Raw genomic sequence first — 20,419 nt, 5'->3', positions numbered from 1 at the left:
GGCCCTGGATCTTTTTCTAAGCACCCCAAATGTTTCTAGTGGACTATTGATTGGGGAGGGGAATTGAACTAAGGAAACATTTGGGTTACCCAGTCAGATTGAATTTGGGGAAATAAATGAATTTTAGATGTTTTAATCTAGAGATGATTTGAAGGGTAACGAATGTGGATAATTGAAGGGGAACTGAATTGATTTGAAATGGGATCTGTTGGGACCTTAGCTGAGATAAATGAAATGAAGAAGAGCTGGTTTTTAGTGATTAGGGGCAAATTAACTGAGGGATTTATCTGGGAAGTTAGTTGCCTTATCTCAGTATCAGTTCCAGAGTAACTACACTTATGTACACTTCCCTTGCAGTAAGTCCCTCTGAACTGAGCAGGCTTGCTCCACCCTCAAAGGCCAAATAAAGACAATTGAATTAGTGTGGGAATTAGTGTGCATTAGTGTGGGAATGTTCAGGGTTGCAGGAGAGGATATATTGCTTATTAATATCCTTCCGAACTTGCAAGTTCCTTTACTTAGCAGAGTGCATTCCCCTTTACACAGCAGAAAACTAGTTGCAAACTGGTGTGAGTTTCTTAAGACAATACGCAATTCAATCTGGCTTGTCCAGAAATGTGTTCTAATATTTTCCTGGTAAGACCCCTTGAATCCCCCCTAAAAGAATAAAGACACCACAGTCTTATTCATAAGCAATAAAAAGAAAGTTTACTCATGATCAGGCAGAGCACAGTGTGATCCCTGAAGGCAGGCTTTAGGCTTAAAGTTACAAACTTATACTAACAGGTTTACCCCATAAGGGAGATGACCTGGTGGACTGCTTGGCTGGCAGCCAGCAGTTCATTCCAGGAAGTTCACAGGACGAAAAGAAGATGGAAAAGAGAGAGAGTGGCAGCATGCCTTGGCCTTTTACCAGGTCAGGAAAGGTCATGCCCACCAACTAGTCACATGCAAAGAAGGATGCTCCAGGCCAGGAGGAAGAGGAAGTTTTGACTGGCTGGACCAAACATTCCCTTGCATGTCCACTCTAGGAAAACAAGGAATGTTGTACTTGACTGCTCTCAGTGGATTACATCCCACAATTAGGAGCATACATGAGGTGTGGAATGTGGACCCCTGCTTGGTCAGCTGGAAGTGATTCTTCTTTGCCACAAGAAGCTAAGCAAGTGGATAATTACAAATCTGCTATTCCTCTCTGGATTGGGAGAATGACAGCAGGGCTAGAGACTAGCAGCCCCTTTGGGAGCCCTTTTCTATCCACTGCTGTAAGCAGGATTGCTTGGGGATTCTTGGAAAGAGGGCAAGCAAGATCATAGATCACAACAAGACTTCAGGAACACAGTTCCTGAATGTTCCGGTTTCATTAAAATAAAAAGTCATCCTTTAGCCATGGCCCCTTGGATGTTGCTAGACTATAGCTCCCAACAGTGCCAGCCAGCATGGCCAATGGCCAGGGATAATGGGAGTTGTAGTCTGAAAACATCTGGAGGGTGTTTTTGCTTGTGGAGACAGAAGAAAAAGAAAGAAGTCAATTTCTGCCTTTTCCAACCTGGTGCCCTCCAGATGTTTTGGACTACAACTCCCATCAGCTCCAGCCACCTTTGGTAGCTGAGGCTGATGGAGGCTGGGGGTCTATCTGGAGGACACCACATTGCCAAAAACTGTTGTTTTATTCAGTTACTCACTCTGAGATGAACCTGCTTAAGACTGGAGCAAATAGAAACAAAACAAGATTCATTAGTAGAGATTTCTCTCATTCAGGAACAGGGACGATTGATTTTTAGTTCCTGGGCCAGAAAGTAGACATTCTAGTAACAGAATCTATTTTATAAGTGCCATTTCAGACAAATTAGCAATTTTTTGCCAAATACTTTGTTAGAACCTACTCCCCTGAGGGTGATGGACTGATTCCTTTAATTAGAGCCGAACATGCAAGCTGATGCAAAGCTTGTTAATGTGGGTGGAAAGGGGGCCTCTGAGCCAGCAGGCAGCAGCTTCCCAATCAAAACAGAAGGACGTCAACAGTGAGTGGTGGGTGCAGAGTCCAAGAGTGGCACCCTGCTGGAAAAATGGCCCTTTGCAAAGCGACATGGGTAAACTGACAGATTGCTGCCCCGAGGACCTTGCAATCTGGAAATGTGACAGTGGAGGAGGCAATGAAGGAAGGCAAGCAAAGGCTGGGGGAAGCAGCAGCAGCAGGGAGCTAGTGGAGTTACATGCAGAGGAAGGAAAGTTTAAAAGGAGGCATTTAAAGGGAGTCTGTTCTGGGAGGAGGTCTCGGAGAGAGGGGTCTAGTTGGGTAGAGCAGGCAGGATCATAGAAGGGAGCAGGGCATGGCTGGGTGGCTTATAGTGTGAGAGGGGGAAGGGGGCAACACTGTGCCACAAATTACCCTAAGCCAGGCAGTGGGGAAGGCAGACACTCTGATCAGGGTGCCTACCTATTTCTTCCTGCTGTGTGTGTGTGTGTGTGTGCGTAAACTGATATAGCATAAGGTGCTATCAGTCTCCATCACACACACTTGCTCTCGCCCTCTCTCAGAAATAGGGATGCATGAAAGCTGGTTTCTCTCGGGTTCTCATTTCCCCACCCTTTCACTTCAAGTCTCTGCATTTCCATATCAGTTTGCAATTTTTTTTTTAAAAAAAACAACCCTCATGAAAATTAACCAGCATTTTTTTAGTGCCCCTTTCCCCCGATACACACATTTTCCTATGCAATTTTGCCTAATATACACAATTTTGCCAAGTGATTTCCTCTGAGAGAATGCATTTTTGAATCTTATTTTCTCTTACATTTTGAATGCACACTCTATGCTGCTATATGCATTTTTTTGTCCACTTTGCTCAGCTGGAGAACAGCCCCACAAAATTTGGAGAAGTGCAAATTTCGAAGGGTGGCTGCATTTTGGTTTGAAATTGTTTGGGAAAGTGTGGATTAGGGTAGGTTTGCCTTTGAATGCGAACTGCATCAAATTCCTCCACCAAACCTAAGGCTCAGAAGTAAAATACAAGGCTGCTTCTACAGAGTCCTACCTCTCCCCACCCCCACCCCAACTGTAGAGCCTTGAAAATCTCTGTGCTTGGTGCTTTCCTCTTTTAGAAATCAACTTCTTGGGAAAGGGGTGGAGTGCATTCTAACCCCCCCCCCCATGTAGCTGCTGGCTCCAGCTACACCCACCCACGGCTTGCTGGAGGCCTAAGATTATGGTGCCTCTGGCCCCATTTGCTGCTCAGTGCTTTTCGGAGCAGTTTCCTCTGTCCTTTGGAGAACAACAGGCCAGGCTGCCAGGGGGGCTTTGTCCTCTCGAAGTGGCAGGGGGACAAGGTGGTTCAGCATCCTCCATCCCCATCCATCATTTCTTCCCACGGCCTCTGCGTGACTCCAGGTCCAAATGGCAGAGGTGGGCCCAGGATTTTTGTGTGTACTTTTGTCACTAAGGCACTCTGGAGAGTGCTTTCAGCCCTTGCTAAAAAACCCATAAAGTTGGCACGCTATTATTCTCCATGTGGGAGCCCCACAGAGAAGAGTGCGAAAAAGAATTCTCTGAATAGCAAAGTGCATGAGGGAGGCGGGAGACCCTTTTATATCCACACCTCCACTTCCAAGAAGGAAACAAGGACCCCCACAGCCCTGAGAGGAGGAAAGAGAATGAGAGCGAGAGAGGGGTGGTCAGGTTCCAGCTCTTGAGCGAGTGAGCGAGTGAATAGAGATCAGAAAACTTAGCAACAGAACTGCAGGTCATGTTCTTACGCCTCTCATTTCTGCAGAAAAGGTCATGGCACAGGGAACAGAAAGCTGCCATGATGGCATCTTGACATTTAGAGCTTCCTGGCAGGTTCCACTAAGTGATGCCTGGAAGTAGACAAAGGCAGCCCAGTCTAGAGTCTCAGCTATAGCTTCAAACGGCTGGAGGGACATCCAGGCCACGGGCCCAGCCTAGAAGTGGTGGCACTTTGGCACAGAGGCTTGGTCTTTGTAGCTGAGCTGGTGAAGAATCATCCCCACCTCGGGGTGGAATTGCCACCTGTTTCTTTAATAGCTCCGGAATTGGGCATCTCGCCATGTCTATGGAACATTTGTAAGCAGGCTCGTTGTTCAGATGGGGAAGTGGTAACTAGCAGGGCAGTAGGGCGCCTCTGATTTGAGGTTCCTTTGGCTAATCTGCATTAAGCCATTGAAAAGTCCTCCCTGAATTTCCCCCGTTGGTAAGCGTGTGAGCTGAAGCAGGAGCCCCAGGTTCAAATCTTATCTTAAACTTCGATGGCCTTATCTAAGGCCCTGTTTCCTCAAGTTCCCCCAGATCTGGACACTCTTCACCCTCACAGGTCTCTTGCAAGGATGGCTACCGGTACATATGGGAAGCATTTTAGCATTTTGAACCCACAGGAAATGTTGTGTGTGTGTGTGTGTGTGTGTGTGTGTGTGTGTGTGTGTGTGTGTGTCTAAGTAAGCTTTTAGGGTGCTTCCTATGGCTGCCTAGAACCATGAATGAATGCATAGTATGCCTGTTCATTTGCAGGGAAAAGGAAAACAAAAGGCAGGAATCTGGAGACTGCAGGCTTTGAAACCTCCAAATCTCTTGGCTGGGAGGGCTTTTGACTTCTCTGTTGGACTGTGTGGGTGCTAGTGTGTGTTTGCATGAGTGTTGTGTGTCTGTATGAATAAAGTGTGTGGGAAGGTGAAGTGCAAATGGGCGCAACGCAAGTTCCACAATGAGTGCACCACCATCCGTGGCTCTCGCTTGCTGTTAAAAGGGTTTTGGAATCTCTTGACCCTTCTGGAACGGCTCTGCAGTCTTTAAGCTTTTTACAATGTTGGGGGTGCACCCTGCAGAACGGGAACAAAGTGACCTACAAACTCCTCACTGCCTAGCCTTGATACAAACTCCGCTGTGCTCCCTTGCTGCTTTTAAGTGCAGCTTAGGAAGCCCCAGAGGCAGAGCTCAAAGGCTCTCAATTGCAGCCAGGAAGGTTGCTGCTTTTTGGCCCTTCAGAGTGGCCAGCAGAGATGGGAGCTGAGCTCCAGTGCTGGTTGCCCTTGGGAGAGCTCAGCTCCAACAGCAGAGTGCAGCTGCAGTCATGCTGAGACTGCAGGACTGTGCCCACTTGACCTGGGAGGAGTAAGCCCCGCTGAACTCATTGGGACTTACTTCAGAGTAGGCATGTGCAGGATTGTGCTGTGAATCCATTTTGTCTGCTGTTTGCATGCCAAAAGAGCAACTGCTAAATTGGCACCCATCCATCTAGTTGGCTGTTCAGAGAAGACTTAAGTTCTAATCCACGATTATTTATTTTTAAAAGTAATGCTTTAAAAGTAAAGCTTAAGGCAGTGATGAGACAGCTGTAGCAGAAATGGACATGCTCATCCTATAACTAGATATGTACCTTCTTTTTTCTTTTTCTAAGAACCTTGTATTCCTCCCAAATCCCAAAGGGTTGTTGTTGTTGTTATTTAGTTGTTTAGTCATGTCTGACTCTTCGTGACCCCATGGACCAGAGCACACCAGGCACTCCTGTCTTCCACTGCCTCCCGCAGTTTGGTCAGACTCATGTTGGTAGCTTCGAGAACACTGTCCAACCATCTCGTCCTCTGTCGTCCGCTTCTCCTTGTGCCCTCAATCTTTCCCAACATCAGGGTCTTTTCCAGGGAGTCTTCTCTTCTCGTGAGGTGGCCAAAGTATTGGAGCCTCAGCTTCACGATCTGTCCTTCCAGTGAGCACTCAGGGCTGATTTCCTTCAGAATGGATAGGTTTGATCTTCTTTTCTAGTCCATGGAACTCTCAAGAGTCTCAAAGAGTAGCTATGATCCAAAACAGTGACAGGCTCTAGGTAAGCGAATAGGCCACTGGCTAGTTTCTTGTTGGCCTCCTCACACCTGTTGGGAATATTGCAGACCCTGTTAGGTAACAGGCACCAAATTTACTGGCTTGCTTTTTACTTGAGACTGGGCTTTGCAATGGCAACTAAATATCTTGTTCCAATATAATTTCGGAATTAGAGCAATGCTATTAGTGAGAGAAAGGGAAAGAAGATATCTTCTTACTTGCTTCCCTTTGCCCCCCCCCCATGTGAGATTTCTCAAGTGAGTTTTCCTGTCTCCAGGTGAATTCACTTGTCTCTCTACATCTCAGGACCCACCCATTTCTCATCCTTATGCATATTGTGAACGCCTTGTGCCTCCTTGCCCGTGTGACGTTCTTATCCAGCTACTGCTGTCCCTCACTTTCTTCTCCCTAAAGCTAGAGATCCCCTTTGCTTTGAAAATCCATATAGGAGAACTGCATCAATTGCATATAGGGAATCTCTGGATATATGGAGGGGAAAGCTTAGGACAGAAACTGTTGGAGGGGAGAGCACCACGTAGACGAAATCCATAGTAAGATGAGGTATGAAAAGCCCATAGTCTTACCTATTTCTTAGGACCATTGTGAGGCTAAATGTGCACAAAACAGCCTTTGCCTGCGTTCCCTCCTCTCCCTAGTGTGTTTTTCTAGTGTGTTTTTCCTAGTGCCTATCTGGTTAGGGGCTTATCTGTGCTGCATATGTAGATGCACAGTCTTCATCACCATTATTCTTGCATAATTCTTCTTCATTCAAAGTATGCTGCCTACATTGTGGTTCGAGGACCCGCCCCCCGCGAGAAATAAAGACACAGTGACACATGGATTTGAGTTAATAGGGACCCAACTTTATTGGTTAGAGCAAGTGAGAGGTATTGGCTTAGGCATTGGACACCCTAGCAAGTGTGACTCCACCCCGCTCAGTGGGGAGTCATATAAGGTTAACACCCCAAGGGAGGAGCCTGTTGATGCAAATACAACTGAAAGCTCCCCCTGGTGTCACCGGGGGTCGTGCCATGGCCCTAGCCCCCAGCAGGGCATCGGACGGGATCCACGACCGCCGGATCCTTTAAGGGGATACCCCTATAAGAGGGGGGTTGGATTATGGCCACAACCAGTCCTCAAACACACCAGACAACTCCATATTCCAATGCCTAACCGCCAAATACCGAAAGAAGTTGTGATGAATTGCTACGAGGTAGGCGACAAAACCAAGAGGCCGGTGCCAATTAGCCAAATGGATAAAGAAACTCCTACCAGGCCCCTTGGGCAACCAAGGCAACCAACCGAAGTCCATAGCAAGGTCAAAGCACACACACAAAGGGAAGACCTAAAGGGTGGGTGGGCGGGAGATCCGTCGGGATGCAGCAGAGAAGAAGGATTCAAATGCTGCCACGCCGCCTTAAATGTATGTAAACCCTGCCCTCAGGCCGGCCCTATTGGCCAACCAGAGGCTTGGCGCGGCAGCAGGGATAGGCTGTAGCAGGGGGCCGATACACGCCCCCCTGCTTGTCGCAAGGAGCGAGTCCCACCCGCAAAGTCTCCCCTCTGGAAGAGGAGAGATCTTCTCCCAATCTGTTAAGGTGTTGTTGTAAGACTGGGAGGGGTCTGTGCAGGAGAAGGCTAATGGATCTGGGGTGTCTCTTAACAGTCCTGGGCAAAGTTGCCAGATGCATCATTTATTAGGGAGACTACAGGTGATGTGTTTCCATGGGAGTTAATTGTTCAGTGATTGCTTCTTGATACAGATCCATTATGGAACACTCTGAATAGGAAAAGCTTAAAAGGGCAGCCTACCTTCCTTCCCACTAAACTGCAGTTTTTGTTATGAGGTTTTGAGGGGCTGCCTCTCTCTGGAGATCTGATGTGGGGCAGTGAATTTGCCTCTCATTGGAGTGTTTCAGGTGTGCCTCCATTGCTATCAGCATATTTGCATTGCTATTGGGGTGGGGTGGGGTGGGGAGATCAGTCTGGGACCCTTCAGGCCTCTTATTCTGTAACCTTGAGGTTTAGAATCCTTGTTGTTGTTGTTTAGTCGTTTAGTCGTGTCCGACTCTTCGTGACCCCATGGACCATAGCACGCCAGGCACTCCTGTCTCCCACTGCCTCCCGCAGTTTGGTCAAACTCATGTTGGTAGCTTCGAGAACACTGTCCAACCATCTCGTCCTCTGTCGTCCCCTTCTCCTTGTGCCCTCCATCTTTCACAACATCAGGGTCTTTTCCCTGGAAAAGGCAATGGTATCTGTCTAAGTGCCTGTCATCAGCATCTTAAAAGTGTGAGCCCTGTTGCTGTAGACACAAATGGGTGGGCCTCCCCGACCTCACTTGACTGGATGTCACATCTTCCTAGGATGGGGAACCATAGGCCAAAGAGCTGCAGATGGGGTGAGTTTGGTTGGGCTGGAACTAGGACAGAGAGGCTTGTCTGCACTGAGTCTGATGCCGTGGGGAAAGCAAGAAACCTAACAGGGAAGCAAGATCTGTTGGAGTTTTAATGCTGCGAGGCTTTCCATCCTATGCTCAAGTTGTACATATGTGTAAATAAAACCTTAGTCTCCGCTGACCTTCATACCAAGGAAACGGAACCATAGGTAGGCACTGGAACCCCCGGAGTCTCTTGCCACTCAGGGATTGGGGGTGCATGCAAGGGCAAATGATCTGCAACTGGCAGCAGGATTAATTACTAACCAGAAGGGAGAAGTCTAGTTAGAGCCCAGGAATGCACACAGCTGGAGAATGAAGTGGCAGCTAGAGAGGTAGGTAAAGCAGGTATGGGGGAAAACTCTGGGGGGAGAGGAGCCAGAAAGGTGGCAAAGCAGGAAAGAGAGACTAGAGGGGTTGGGGAAATGATACAGAAGACTGAAGATAGAAACAGGGAGAGAGAAACACCAAAAGCTTCCAAAGGAAACTGTTCCAGATTACAGTTGCACCCCTGAAACTTCTCATTGCTTGAAGAAGAAGTGTGGCGAGTGAGGGAAACAGGATTATTATCCCCATATTGTAGACGGGAGTTGAGGCTTAGTAAGCCTTGCTGAAAGCCACCAAATGCATTTAAGAGGAAAGAACACAGCTGCATGAGAATTAAAATAAAACCCACATGTGCACCAAACCAAAGAAAGAGGTTGATGCAGCTAGGGGAAGGTGTAATAGAGGATTGGCTTTTATGTACCCACTGCTACTGGCCAGAAGCATTGCAATGCATGGCCTCTGAATACTAAGGTTCCATTTAGCTGTAAGGGCTACTAGCTATCCAGACACATTGCCTCCACAAATTTCCCTTCTGCATTTCTCCCAAAAACCCTGGTATGAGCAACCATCAGCTCTCCTTCAGGTGGGAGTGAGTGCCTAATAATACTACTACTGCCCTTCAGCAGAGGATCACAGGGCGGTTCGTAATATAAAAACACAAAAATGCTTAACATAGGAACAAATAAAAACAATAAACCCCGCCCCCCGCAGTTTAAAAAGCCATAGATTGTTGTTGTTATTTATTATGTTATTTATTTATTATGTTTCTTCTGACATTCAATTCCATTACCTAATCATGTGTGGTGTGAAGAAGTCCTTCCAGCTTCCGTCTCTGCTTCTAAGCATCTTCTCCATTCATGTGATGTGAATCTCCCTCTCCTTGTAGACAGCCCCTCCGCTCCGGTCAATGTCACAGTCAAGCTCCTGAAAGCCAACTCAGCTGTTGTGACCTGGGACGTCCTGGAAGAAGAGGTGGTCATAGGATTTGCCATCTCCCAGCAGGTAGGTGGCAAAATCCCTTCCCTTAAAACTGGACTTTTTGCAAGATCAGAATGGAGGCTCAATAAACAGCCAATGTTGTCTAACCTCCCAGGAACTTTGTGCAGTTGAATCAGTAAAGAGGTTGTCTGGAAGCAACCTCAGATTCAGAATTGTTTCTTTGCATCTAGTTATTGGATCATAAAACAAGAATTTAACAATGGGAACTACATATCCTTATAAAAGTAGCACTAGTTGACAAAAAATAAAATAAATAATATTCTGACTATCCCTGGCAAATCGCAGCATTCCCTTTCAGTTCCTATTTTTAACAGATGTAAAAATAAAAGAAATACACAAACCTGAATAAATTTATATGAAACCTGAACAAACTATTACAGTAATTAAGAGGCTGATGTAACTCACTACCTAAAGTTTCCTTGTCAATCAAACTTCAGAAAGATGCAATGACTTTCTCTTCCCTCCTTGCATTCAGACATTCCCCTGTCATCAGAATTTAAAGGTCTTCTGACACCTTGTCCTGTGATCAAAAACCAGTTATTTCAAAGCAGCAAGCAAATGATTGGGACCAGTGGCATAGGAAGGGGGGGGCAGTGGGGCGGTGCGCTCTTGGTAACATAACACAACTGAGGGGGGTGACAAACTGGAGAAAAATAAGTATTTTCAAAATAAACTTATTGAAGCACCTCTCCGAGAGGTGGGAAAAGCTGCCCAGGTCCCAGGTGCCACCCTCCTTGCCTTGGGACCTTCACCCCACCCCCAACCCAGCTGGCCAATTAGCTGTGGGCTGGGGAGGGGGCGAAGGAAAGGAAAGGGCTGGTGCTGCTGAGGTCGACTTCCCAATGCTGCCGAGGCCGACTTCCTTAGCCCTCCGCCAGCAGTGGTTGGAGTTTTGGGGCCACTGCGGTGGCCTCCGCAGGCCGCTGCTTCCTGTTTCAACCACCCTGATAAGAGGAGAGGAGAGTGATTGAAAGCAGTCACTAAACTGTGTCTCAGTGAGCTCTTGCAAAAACATAGGAGCCAAAAGCAGCTGGAAGGGAGAGCAGAGCAGGTCCTTGAAGCAATGGCCTTTGCCCTAGTCAACAGCGGTGCGTGGGCGTTGTGGACAACCTCCTGGGCCGCTAAGCCAAAGCTGCTTATGCTCACAATATTCAGTAAATAAACCAGAAAATAACACTTGCAACTAAGTATCTTATTTTTCATTCTTTTAATAATTTGAATGTGTCTTGGGGGGGGGGGGTGACAAGAAATTTTCTGCACCGGGTATCACCTGACCTTGCTACGCTTCTGATTGGGACAGGCTTGGGTTTAAACCAGGCATCCCCAAACTGCAGCCCTCCAGAAGTTTTGCCCTACAACTCCCATGATCCCTAGCTAACAGGACCAGTGGTCAGGGATGATGGGAATTGCAGTCCAAAACATCTGGAGGGCCGAAGTTTGGGGATGCCTGGTTTTAAGCATTGGGAGCTGCTGCTGCCATTTTTCATTTGGCCCTTTGGAATATGTGGGTGTTTTGCTTTCTCCCCCTGCAGAAGAAGGATGTCAGGATGCTGCGCTTCATTCAGGAGGTGAACACCACCACCCGCTCGTGCTCCCTCTGGGATCTGGAGGAGGACACCGAGTACATTGTGCACGTCCAGTCCATCAGCATCCAAGGCCAGAGTCCAGCCAGCGAACCAGTCCACTTCAAGACCCCCCGGGAAGCAGAGAAGCTGGCTTCCAAAAACAAAGGCAAGTGAGGAGGAGGTTGTGGGCCCCGGGAGGTGGGAGACAAGCGGCACTGTTTGCAGGAGGGCAGCGAAGTGGAGCTGCAAGGAGTGGCAAAGGGACCCCACTGAGCCACTGCTGTCAGCTGGGATGGAATACCAGAAGAAAGTGAGAGTCAGCAGGAGATAATTCTCATTTTGTGCACCCTGCCTCTTCCAGGGGGAGGGTATCCACTGCTGTGGCACCTTCCTCCGGGGCCCTCTAGCTGGTCAGATGAACATCCTTCTTTCAGCACAGCTGGGAAGTGAAGTGGAAGCAAGCAGCTGGAAAGCCTAAGCTGGGGCTGCGCAACATTTGCTGCTGCTGCCAACACCTCTGCCCAAGAGGGAATGCATCAGCCCTGCCTTGCGACCTGCCAGGTGCACGATACACCCCTTGGGTTACGGGGCCTTTTCAAGCACCTGCCCAGCTAGAACAAAAGGCGAAGCTGCTGCCTGTGTATTGGGTGGTGGGTTCTGCATTGTGCGGATTTGTGCAAAAGGGCTAGGGAGGAATACACCCACGTGAGGCAGCACAGCAGCCTTTCCAGGTTTGCAAAAATCAGTTTGGTGGCTGGAAAAACAGCAAGGAGGAACAGAATAGTGTGCTGGTACAGAGGGGGTGGGCGATGACAACTGACCTAGCACCCAGCAAGGCAGAAAGGGGTAGAAGTTGCTCATCACTCAAGTGTGAGAAAATCTTGAACATTCTGAAATCCTCTGGGTTGTACCAAAGTAAGGTTTACTCAGTGCAGACCCAGTAAAATGAAAGGATATGACTGATGTAAGGCCAGTAAGGGGTCTACTCTGAGTCAGGACAGGTTGACCACTTACACATCACTCAAAAAGAGGACACAGATCTACTTTTGTTTATACACATGTAGAAATAACAACTATGAATTAAATAGAAGCGCAACATATCTCCTCATAGCTGGGGAGACCTTGACCAGGTTCCTTGTGAGGGAGGGGCTGGGGTGCCATGGTTTGTTTGTCCAAGCTGAGAGTAGTCTATCTAAAATGCCGCAGGATGCTGCCTCCTGGGGCTGATGGGAGGTGTGATCCAAAATGCCTGGAGGCCACCAGGTTGGAAAAGGCTGCTATCAGAGACTCTGAGGTCCATTGGGGCAGCCACATGGTCCTCACACCTAGGGATGCCTTGGTCAACTCTTTGCCCAATTCTTTGCTTAGGGTAACAAAAATCTGTGAGGGTAGGCTTGGAATGGAGCTAAGGCTGTCTGCCATATCTCTCTCTCTCCCCCCCCCCTTCCTGTGCAGATGAGGTGACGATGAAGGAGATGGGAGAGAAGAACCAGCAGCTGCGAGCCGGGGAGATCCTCATCATTGTTGTGGTCTTGTTCATGTGGGCAGGTCAGTATTAGTCCCCTAAATGCATGCAAAATAAATGCATGTACTGTATTGGGGGTTTTGGACAGAGAAATTTGTGCACACAAAAAGACCCTGAAGACATATGCACAGGTGGACATAACTGGGCAGTCATTTTCACAATATGTCCCTGCCTTTGTGCATTGGATGCTTTCAAAAGCACAAGAGGAGAGGCTGCTGCCCCAATTACGTTTCCAGTCTAAAACTGAACACAGATCAGACTGCAGAGGAAAGCGGGCAGAGGGAGGGATGAATGAGGAAGAATATGCAGTTATTTGGGTTACATGTGCTTGGGTTTGACTATAATCAAGTATGGAGATTATTAGAATTTTACCAACTTTAGCCCAGCTTGCACACAAGTATGGTTGTTATCTTTCTAAAAAAAAGTGTGTTTGCAATGTGCTCTTACCCAGCTTGTTTCCTGGGGTGGATCTAAACTCGGGGGGGGGGGGGTTGCTATAAAAAAAAGTCAGAAATTAGATCGTTATAACAAAAGAAAAAATGTCTATGGGAAATAGAGTTTTAAAATTTCCTGCTCTCTGTCGTCATCTGGTGCACATTCAAATAGCTGTTTCTTTAGCTGAGAAACAGCTGAGTCCCTGGGGATGGACTCAGGAACTGAAATGACTTCACAAAAGCCTCTCGCCTCCCTGGATAGTCCCCAGTGCCACAAGACTCTTTTGCCTTTATTTGCCCCATCAGAGGCTTGTAAATTGCCAGCCAGTCAAGATTTCTCACTATGTGCCTTCTCTGAAATTCTGAAGAAGTCTAAACAGACAAAATCAAGTGTAAATTACCACCCTGTGTCTGCCTTGCAAACCACTCCTGTTTCTCTGTGTTATTAGTATTTTTTTTACTAGAGTGCCTGTTTAACTGCCCCCTGTAAAAATGACAGAATTGTTAAAACAATAAATGGCCTGAAGCATTATTAGAGCATAAACCAGCAGGATGGCAGTAAGCCCCAATCCTCTTAAAATCTACTACGAGGAATCGAGGGGCAGGACAGGTGTGGAGAGACAAAAAGAAAGCTTTCCTGTAAGCAAAACTGCTCCCTCTCTGATAGAATCATAGAACTGTAGGTGTTGGTGTGTGACCAGTTTATGAGGAATCAAGGATCCACACCATACATTCAAAGCACACCCAACACAGATGTAAAACACAAAACATCCTGCAAAGGACCCTGGGAATTTGATAAGGGTACTGGGAATCGCAGGTCTGCAAGGGGGAACCACGCTTCCCAGGTTTGAGGAAAACGGCGTGTTTTAAATGTGTGTTGAATGTAATTTGTGTTGAATCTAAGGTCTGCTTTTGGAATTAAGATTAACCTGCAATACTGGCCATGCTGGGCTTTTCGTTTTAGACTTCTTAAGAGATGTCATAAGGAAAGATTGCATATGGAAGTTAGAGGGGCAACTCCCCACCATCCCATAATGGTTCCTGCTCTGTCAAAATAAATAAAAGTGTGCTAGTTTATAGTCTCCATAAATATTCAAGCCCCTTCTGCTATAATTCTGCAAGTTTGCCAGCAGGTTGTTGCCAGTGTGAGTCATTTGTAAAAGCAGAAGGCTTGGACGTGCCTTGAACTCGTATCCTCACACTATTACCCCCTATAAACCCAGATGTGTGGTGTAGGTGAGGAAGCCTGTACTTTCTGCACATGCCCAGAGACTCCTGTTCTTTATTGTCTCTCTTCTTCCATCTGTATTGACTGCTCTGTATATTTAGGTGTATTTGCACATATTGACGAATAATTCCCAGAGTCAATGCAGAGTAGTGTCTAAGGTCGTTTCCCATACGGTCACTGTTTACAGGTAGGATTCAGTCACATCAGGCTGCACAATTAAAATTGATCTGGAGCTCTCGTGAAACAAAACCCTCCCCTCCACCTGGAAAGATTGGACTTTTTGGGATAAGGAACATGATAGGGGAATGCACTGGAAAGAGGAGGATAACAAGATGGATTATCATTCAATAGCTGCCGCCGCCTAATCTAACTACCCAGAATCCAGGCTGAATGCTCATTAAACAGGCGGCATGGAACCGACTTAAGGGGGTGAGCAATAAACCCCCAGTTTAAATACTGCCTTGGCTATGAACGAATTCAGTAGCCTCAGGCATCTCTCTCTCTCTCTCAACATCAGCCCACCTTCCATCTGCAGAATGGGCATAAATATAAGCAGTGCTTTTCTCTAGGGGGTACTCAAGGGTGCGCGGTACCGACACTTTTCCCCATTGTTAAAAAGTGTGACACTTACTGTAACAACTTCATGGCGAGTACCGGCACCTATTTTTCTAGGGAATAAAGCACTGAATATCAGGCTGTTTTACCTCCTCAGCCAAAAATAAATAAATGTTCCCTGAGCAAAACAGCTTACAAAGATCAATAATAAAAAGTCCAATGATTATTATTACATTTCTATCCCACCTTTTCCTCCAAGGAGCTCAAGGTGGTGGTGTCCATGGTTCTCCCCCTCCTCATTTAATTCCCACAACAACTTTGTGAGGTAGGTTAGGCCAAGAGATGGTGACCAGCCCAAGGTCCACAGTGAGCTTCATGGCCGACTGGGGATTTGAACCCTGGCCTTCTGGGTTCTAGTCTGACACCCATGTGCAGCCCCAATCTCCAAGCAGCAGGAGACTCCGGGGTGCCTGCACTTACCCAGGGTGCAATGAAGGTCATTGGAGACTGCAGTGTCTTTAGGATATATGGTTATATATATAAAAGCATTAACGCTTCCACAGATCTTGCCTCTCCTATAGGTTTCCAGGGAAGCCCCAAGCCACAGATTTGGGTTCAGCACAGAGCAAGGCAAGTCTCTCTGTCCAGCTTCCAGTCCAGCCAAACTCACCCCCACACAGCCCCGCTTGGCCTATAGTTCTCCATCCTAGGATGACCATGGCATCCATCTAGGAGAGGTGGGAAAAAGCCCACCCATTTGTTTCTATGACAAAGGAGCTCGCTCTTTTCAGATGCAAATGCAGGGTACTTAGCTGAGTAGCTAAGGCCATTACACTGACAAAGGGACTGGTCTGACCAGTTCAGCAAGCTTCCTCCTATAGCTTCCATCCCATCACCCAAATAAAAGGACTTTTGCAGTAAGGAAAGTGATGAGAAAATGTGCTGGAAAGTGTGGAATAATAATTGCTTGTTGTGCTCTTGTATACCCTTCCCACAAATGGCTCACTTAACAATGGATATTGCAAAACCTTGTTGTTGTTTAGTCATTTAGTCATGTCCGACTCTTCGTGACCCCATGGACCAGAGCACGCAGGGCACTCCTGTCTTCCACTGCCTCCCGGAGTTTGGTCAAACTCATGTTGGTAGCTTCGAGAACACTGTCCAACCATCTCGTCCTCTGTCGTCCCCTTCTCCTTGTGCCCTCCATCTTTCCCAACATCAGGGTCTTTTCCAGGGAGTCTTCTCTTCTCATGAGGTGGCCAAAGTAATGGAGCCTCAGCTTCAAGATCTGTCCTTCCAGTGAGCACTCAGGGCTGATTTCCTTCAGAATGGATAGGTTTGATCTTCTTGCAGTCCATAGGACTCTCAAGAGTCTCCTCCAGCACCATAATTCAAAAGCACCAATCCTTCGGCGATCAGCCTTCTTTATGGTCCAGCTCCCACTTGCCTACAAGTCAAAACCTACTTACCTACAAGTCAGGAGGCTCAATAATGTTGAAGGTTTCAGGAAGGAGTCAGTTGGGGTGGTAGACATACAGTAGGTCTCTTCAGATCTGTGATCTTGTGTATGAGAAGCTAAAATCTATTAGAGGAAACCTGTCAGACCAGTTTGTTTGTCAAGATGATGGCCCTGGCTGCTCAGCCAAGTGCCCATCATCTTTATCTCAACAATGAGCTCTGTTGCCATGGAGACAAGTGGGTGTGCTTTTTCCTCCCTCGCTGGGCTGGATGTCACATCACCCTAGGATGAAAGGGGTAGGATTGCATGTAACAATAAATTGGTCAGCTCGGTAAGGGAGTCCAATGTGATTATTTTCATCATCTCCCCAGTATTGCAGAGGTTGAGGCCAAGAGAGAGGAAGAGGTGTTTGGACCCACAGTGCTCTCACTCCCAGTTGTAGTACAGCAACCCAGCTCCCTGCTAGTTTCTCCTGTCCCTGGCATTTTGAAAACAAGCTCTGAAGTGGCTCCTCTTCGTACTGCTTCTGCATTGCCTTCTCCTGCCAGCTGGGACTTGCCAAGCACGAGCTAATGCAAAAGGCAGCTCAGGCTTGTTTTCTTTCTGTGCTCAGCCCCCCCAGCTCCACCGACAGCTGCTTTTGCCCCTTCTGCAGTATGAAACATTTATGAAAAGCAGAAACACTCTGCCAGGGAGGTTTGCAGTTGCTTTCACGGGAAGCACGGAGGAAGGAGGGCCGTTTCAGGTGAAGCAAGCAGGCCAGCAAATCAATGAGACAGCAAACTGGATAATTTACGTCCTTCTCTGGGGACAAATTTCGCCTCTCCCTTCCTACTCTCCAGCTTCCTAGCCAAAGGACTTTCTGGTTTCTTTTACACAAGATGTGCACAGAGGGGGTACAAAACAAAGCTGTTGAACAGCCAGCCCTACAGAAGTAGCTTTGCAAGCTGACACGTGCTCATTCTGCAATAACTTATTAATTGTTTTATGTTGAGAGCTTAGGCAGAAGGAACAAATCTAAGGCTCCCACTTCCATTCCTATCAGCCTTCCACTTATTTAGTATTATAGGGGTTTCCCAAATGAGATGGTCTGGCTTCCAGGCTGGCTCGCCATCACTTCAATCCAGAGCTGACAGGCGTCTGCATGAATTTCATGGGAGGGAACATGTTTATTGGAATGGAATACTTCCCTGGATAGCTCAGCTGGTAGAACACGAGACTCTTAATCTCAGGGTTGTGGGTTTGAGCCCCATGTTGGGCAAAAAGACTCCTGCGTTGCAGGCGGTTAGACCAGATGACCCTCGTGGTCCCTTCCAACATTAGGATTCTCTGAACACAATGCTCCACTTTTGCAGGGATGGTTTGAGCCAGGCATCCCCAAACTTTGGCCCTCCAGATGTTTTGGATTACAATTCCCATCTTCCCCGACCACTAGTCCTGTTAGCTAGGGATCATGGGAGTTGTAGGCCAAAACGTCTGGAGGGCCGCAGTTTGGGGATGCCTGGTTTGAGCTGATCCTACACAATCTTGGCGCAACCTGGTCTTGGACTACAGCTCCCATCAGTCCTAGCATCATGTGACACCTGTTGGCTCTGATGGGAATTGTAGGCCAAAACCTCTGACCTGATGCAGCAGGGTGGGGAAGGCTGCTCTATCCCCTGAACTGAGTTGCAGGACTGATGATTTGGTCATGTTAATCTCTCCAAAAAAGCCTTCCTCAAAGAGGAGAACCAGCACCAAGGCCTCAGTTACAAGCACAAGCCAGCATTTCCTCTTGAATCCAGTCTTCACCAAGAGCGTAGAAATGTGTCCTCTTTTCGGAGCATGTTACGGGGGCAGAGATGGGTCCTTTTATTTGCACTGCTGCCCCTTCCTGCTACAGCCGTCACATCGTGTTTGCAACGCGCAAGCAGAAAGCCTGCCAATTCAAGCACACTAAAGCATGGAGGCCGTTGTGGGAAATGCTGCCACCCCCTTCATTTGTCACCGGTGCCCAGCCTGGATTCTGAGACAAAGGAATTTTCCACTGTCCTCCTCTTCCCCACCACCCTTGCGTGTGTGCCCTGCCAAACAGACACCTGCTTTTTGCTTGCTAGCAGACAGCGCTGCCTTCCAGCCCCTTCGCACAAGTGACGCTCCAAAACTACTTTGCTTAAAACAGCAGTGTGTAACCTTTGAGGTCAGCCAGCCCCCCCTCTGACTTGCCACCTGAAATTATTCCTCCAGAGCATATATATCAGGTAGGCAGTGGACTACAACTCCCATCATCCCCAGACAGCATGCCCTATAGTCAGGGGTGGCTGGGAGGGCACCATATTGGCTACTGCTAGTCTATCCCGATGGGCAACTCACTGGTGCAAGCTGAGCAACTATTTGGAGAGCCTTTGCTGTATTTTCCTTGTGGCCATGAAGCCTCTGGTGCTATTGGTTGAGCTGCTGTGACGCCATGGAATGTTCATACTTGCTGTGTTTTGGTTGCTTTTAATCTGCCAATAATTAACTTTATCAGAAATGTTGACAGAACCCTGAAGACTCCACAAAACAGCCTGAGATAGAGGGAGTGAATAATTTCCCTCATTTACTCCCTCTAATGTGGTTGATATTTTATAACACTTCCGTCACCATCATGCCTGTCCCAGTTATTTTGTTTTCAGTTGGCAAGGAGAAATAATGTTTGTTTCTTCAGTTGTGATATAAAAATATGTACAAATGCCAATAATAGACCTTGACAGAATAACACCAAAGAGACAGCCTGAGAAGGTCTGAAGCAGCCTTCGCCAACCTTGTGCCCTCCCAGTGTTTTGGACTGCAATCCCCTTCAGCCCCAGCATCATATGGCTGTGCTGCTGTGGCTGTTGGGAGTTGTAGTTCAAAACACCTGGTGGGCACCAGGTTGGGGGAGATAGGCCTACATTTTTAATGAGGAGAAACTAAGGATTGAACATTCTGCACCAATACAGTTCCTTGTATTCAAGCTTCATGCTGGATTGGGGTGAGATGGGAGCTGGCAGGCTCTACCTTTTATTTCCAGCTGCACTCACTTCCTTGCAGACCTTGGCCTGGCTAAGGGAGCTGAGTCAGCCACAGCTCCTTGGGCAGGGCCCCAGGCGGTTCATGGTTTGCTGCGGGAACAAATGGTGTTCAGGCGATACTCCTGGTTGCCCTTCTAGAAGACAGAGGGACCTGTGATGCTTTTTCTCCCCCTCAGGGGTGATCGCCCTGTTCTGCAGGCAGTACGACATCATCAAAGACAACGAACCAAATAACAACAAGGAGAAAGCCAAGAGCACCTCAGAAAACAGCACCCCCGAACACCAGAGCGGGGGCCTCCTGCGTAGCAAGGTGAGAAGCACCAAGAACTGGGGAGGGAGAGGCAAGGCAACCAACCTCCTTAAAAGTAGCCTTTGCTTTGACTGGAGCTGAAAATCCATGTTCTGCCTCTGAACACCCACTCAGCCCAGTGATGCCCACGGGCACCATGACCGCCTCACAAATACCCTGGTGGCTGCCAAGGTCCCATGCCCTTCCTGTTTTTTTTTAAATTTTAAATTGAGTTTAGAGTTTTACTTTTAAATTGAGATGTATACGCCTTGGAGTGTCTGCTTCCTGCTTTTTTGTCTCTGTTTAATTTGCTTGGGGCGGTAGTGGCACTATGTGAGATCTCAATATCTTGCGAGTTTTCACTGAGATCTCTCAAGATCTTTCTGGAAATCGACACTGATGTTGGCAGAGGTGGTGGAGCGAGCGGTGTGCCCACAGGGGGTTTCTGCCACCCGAGGTGGCTGCTTCACCCAGCCTCATGGGTGGGCTGGACCAAAATCATGGCAAAACCTCACCAAGCAGTGTTCCACACATAACAACCAGGTGATAATCATCCCCCCCCCAAAAAAACCAGCTGGATCCTTCACGATCTCTCTAAAGAAAAAACCAGATCTAGCGTATGACTTGCAATATGTGTCAAGTGCATGTGTTGAGACAGCCCCTTGGTTGTTGCAGCAGGCATCAAGTCCTGAGCTAGCCCAGACAAGGCAGTATTGACATGGATATTGAAGACCCCCAAAGC

General features: G+C 47.6%; 1 protein-coding gene across 1 annotated transcript; it reads left to right on the top strand.

The window, feature by feature from the left end:
- Positions 1–1,929: 1,929 nt before the first annotated feature.
- On the top strand, positions 1,930–20,232 carry FNDC5 (fibronectin type III domain containing 5). The gene is made up of 6 exons (XM_088671316.1): positions 1,930–2,024; positions 3,237–3,403; positions 9,478–9,593; positions 11,123–11,321; positions 12,611–12,703; positions 19,565–20,232. Exons 1-6 carry the CDS (start codon positions 1,930–1,932, stop codon positions 19,777–19,779), a joined length of 885 nt encoding a protein of 294 aa, XP_088527442.1. The 3' UTR covers positions 19,780–20,232.
- Positions 20,233–20,419: the final 187 nt, after the last annotated feature.

The sequence above is a fragment of the Zootoca vivipara genome, chromosome 6 (genome assembly GCF_965207765.1).
Source record: "Zootoca vivipara chromosome 6, rZooViv2.hap1.1, whole genome shotgun sequence".
Taxonomy (NCBI): Eukaryota; Metazoa; Chordata; class Lepidosauria; order Squamata; family Lacertidae; genus Zootoca; species Zootoca vivipara.
This window is presented reverse-complemented; position numbering and strand designations above follow the sequence as displayed.

Bases quoted from the DNA above. Each gene is read 5' to 3' on its own strand.
- FNDC5 (XM_088671316.1), top strand. From the start codon at position 1,930: ATGCAAGCTGATGCAAAGCTTGTTAATGTGGGTGGAAAGGGGGCCTCT. The intron at 3,404-9,477 runs GTGGGCCCAGGA...CTCTCCTTGTAG, and splicing joins TCCAGGTCCAAATGGCAGAG to ACAGCCCCTCCGCTCCGGTC. The intron at 12,704-19,564 runs GTCAGTATTAGT...TCTCCCCCTCAG, and splicing joins GGTCTTGTTCATGTGGGCAG to GGGTGATCGCCCTGTTCTGC.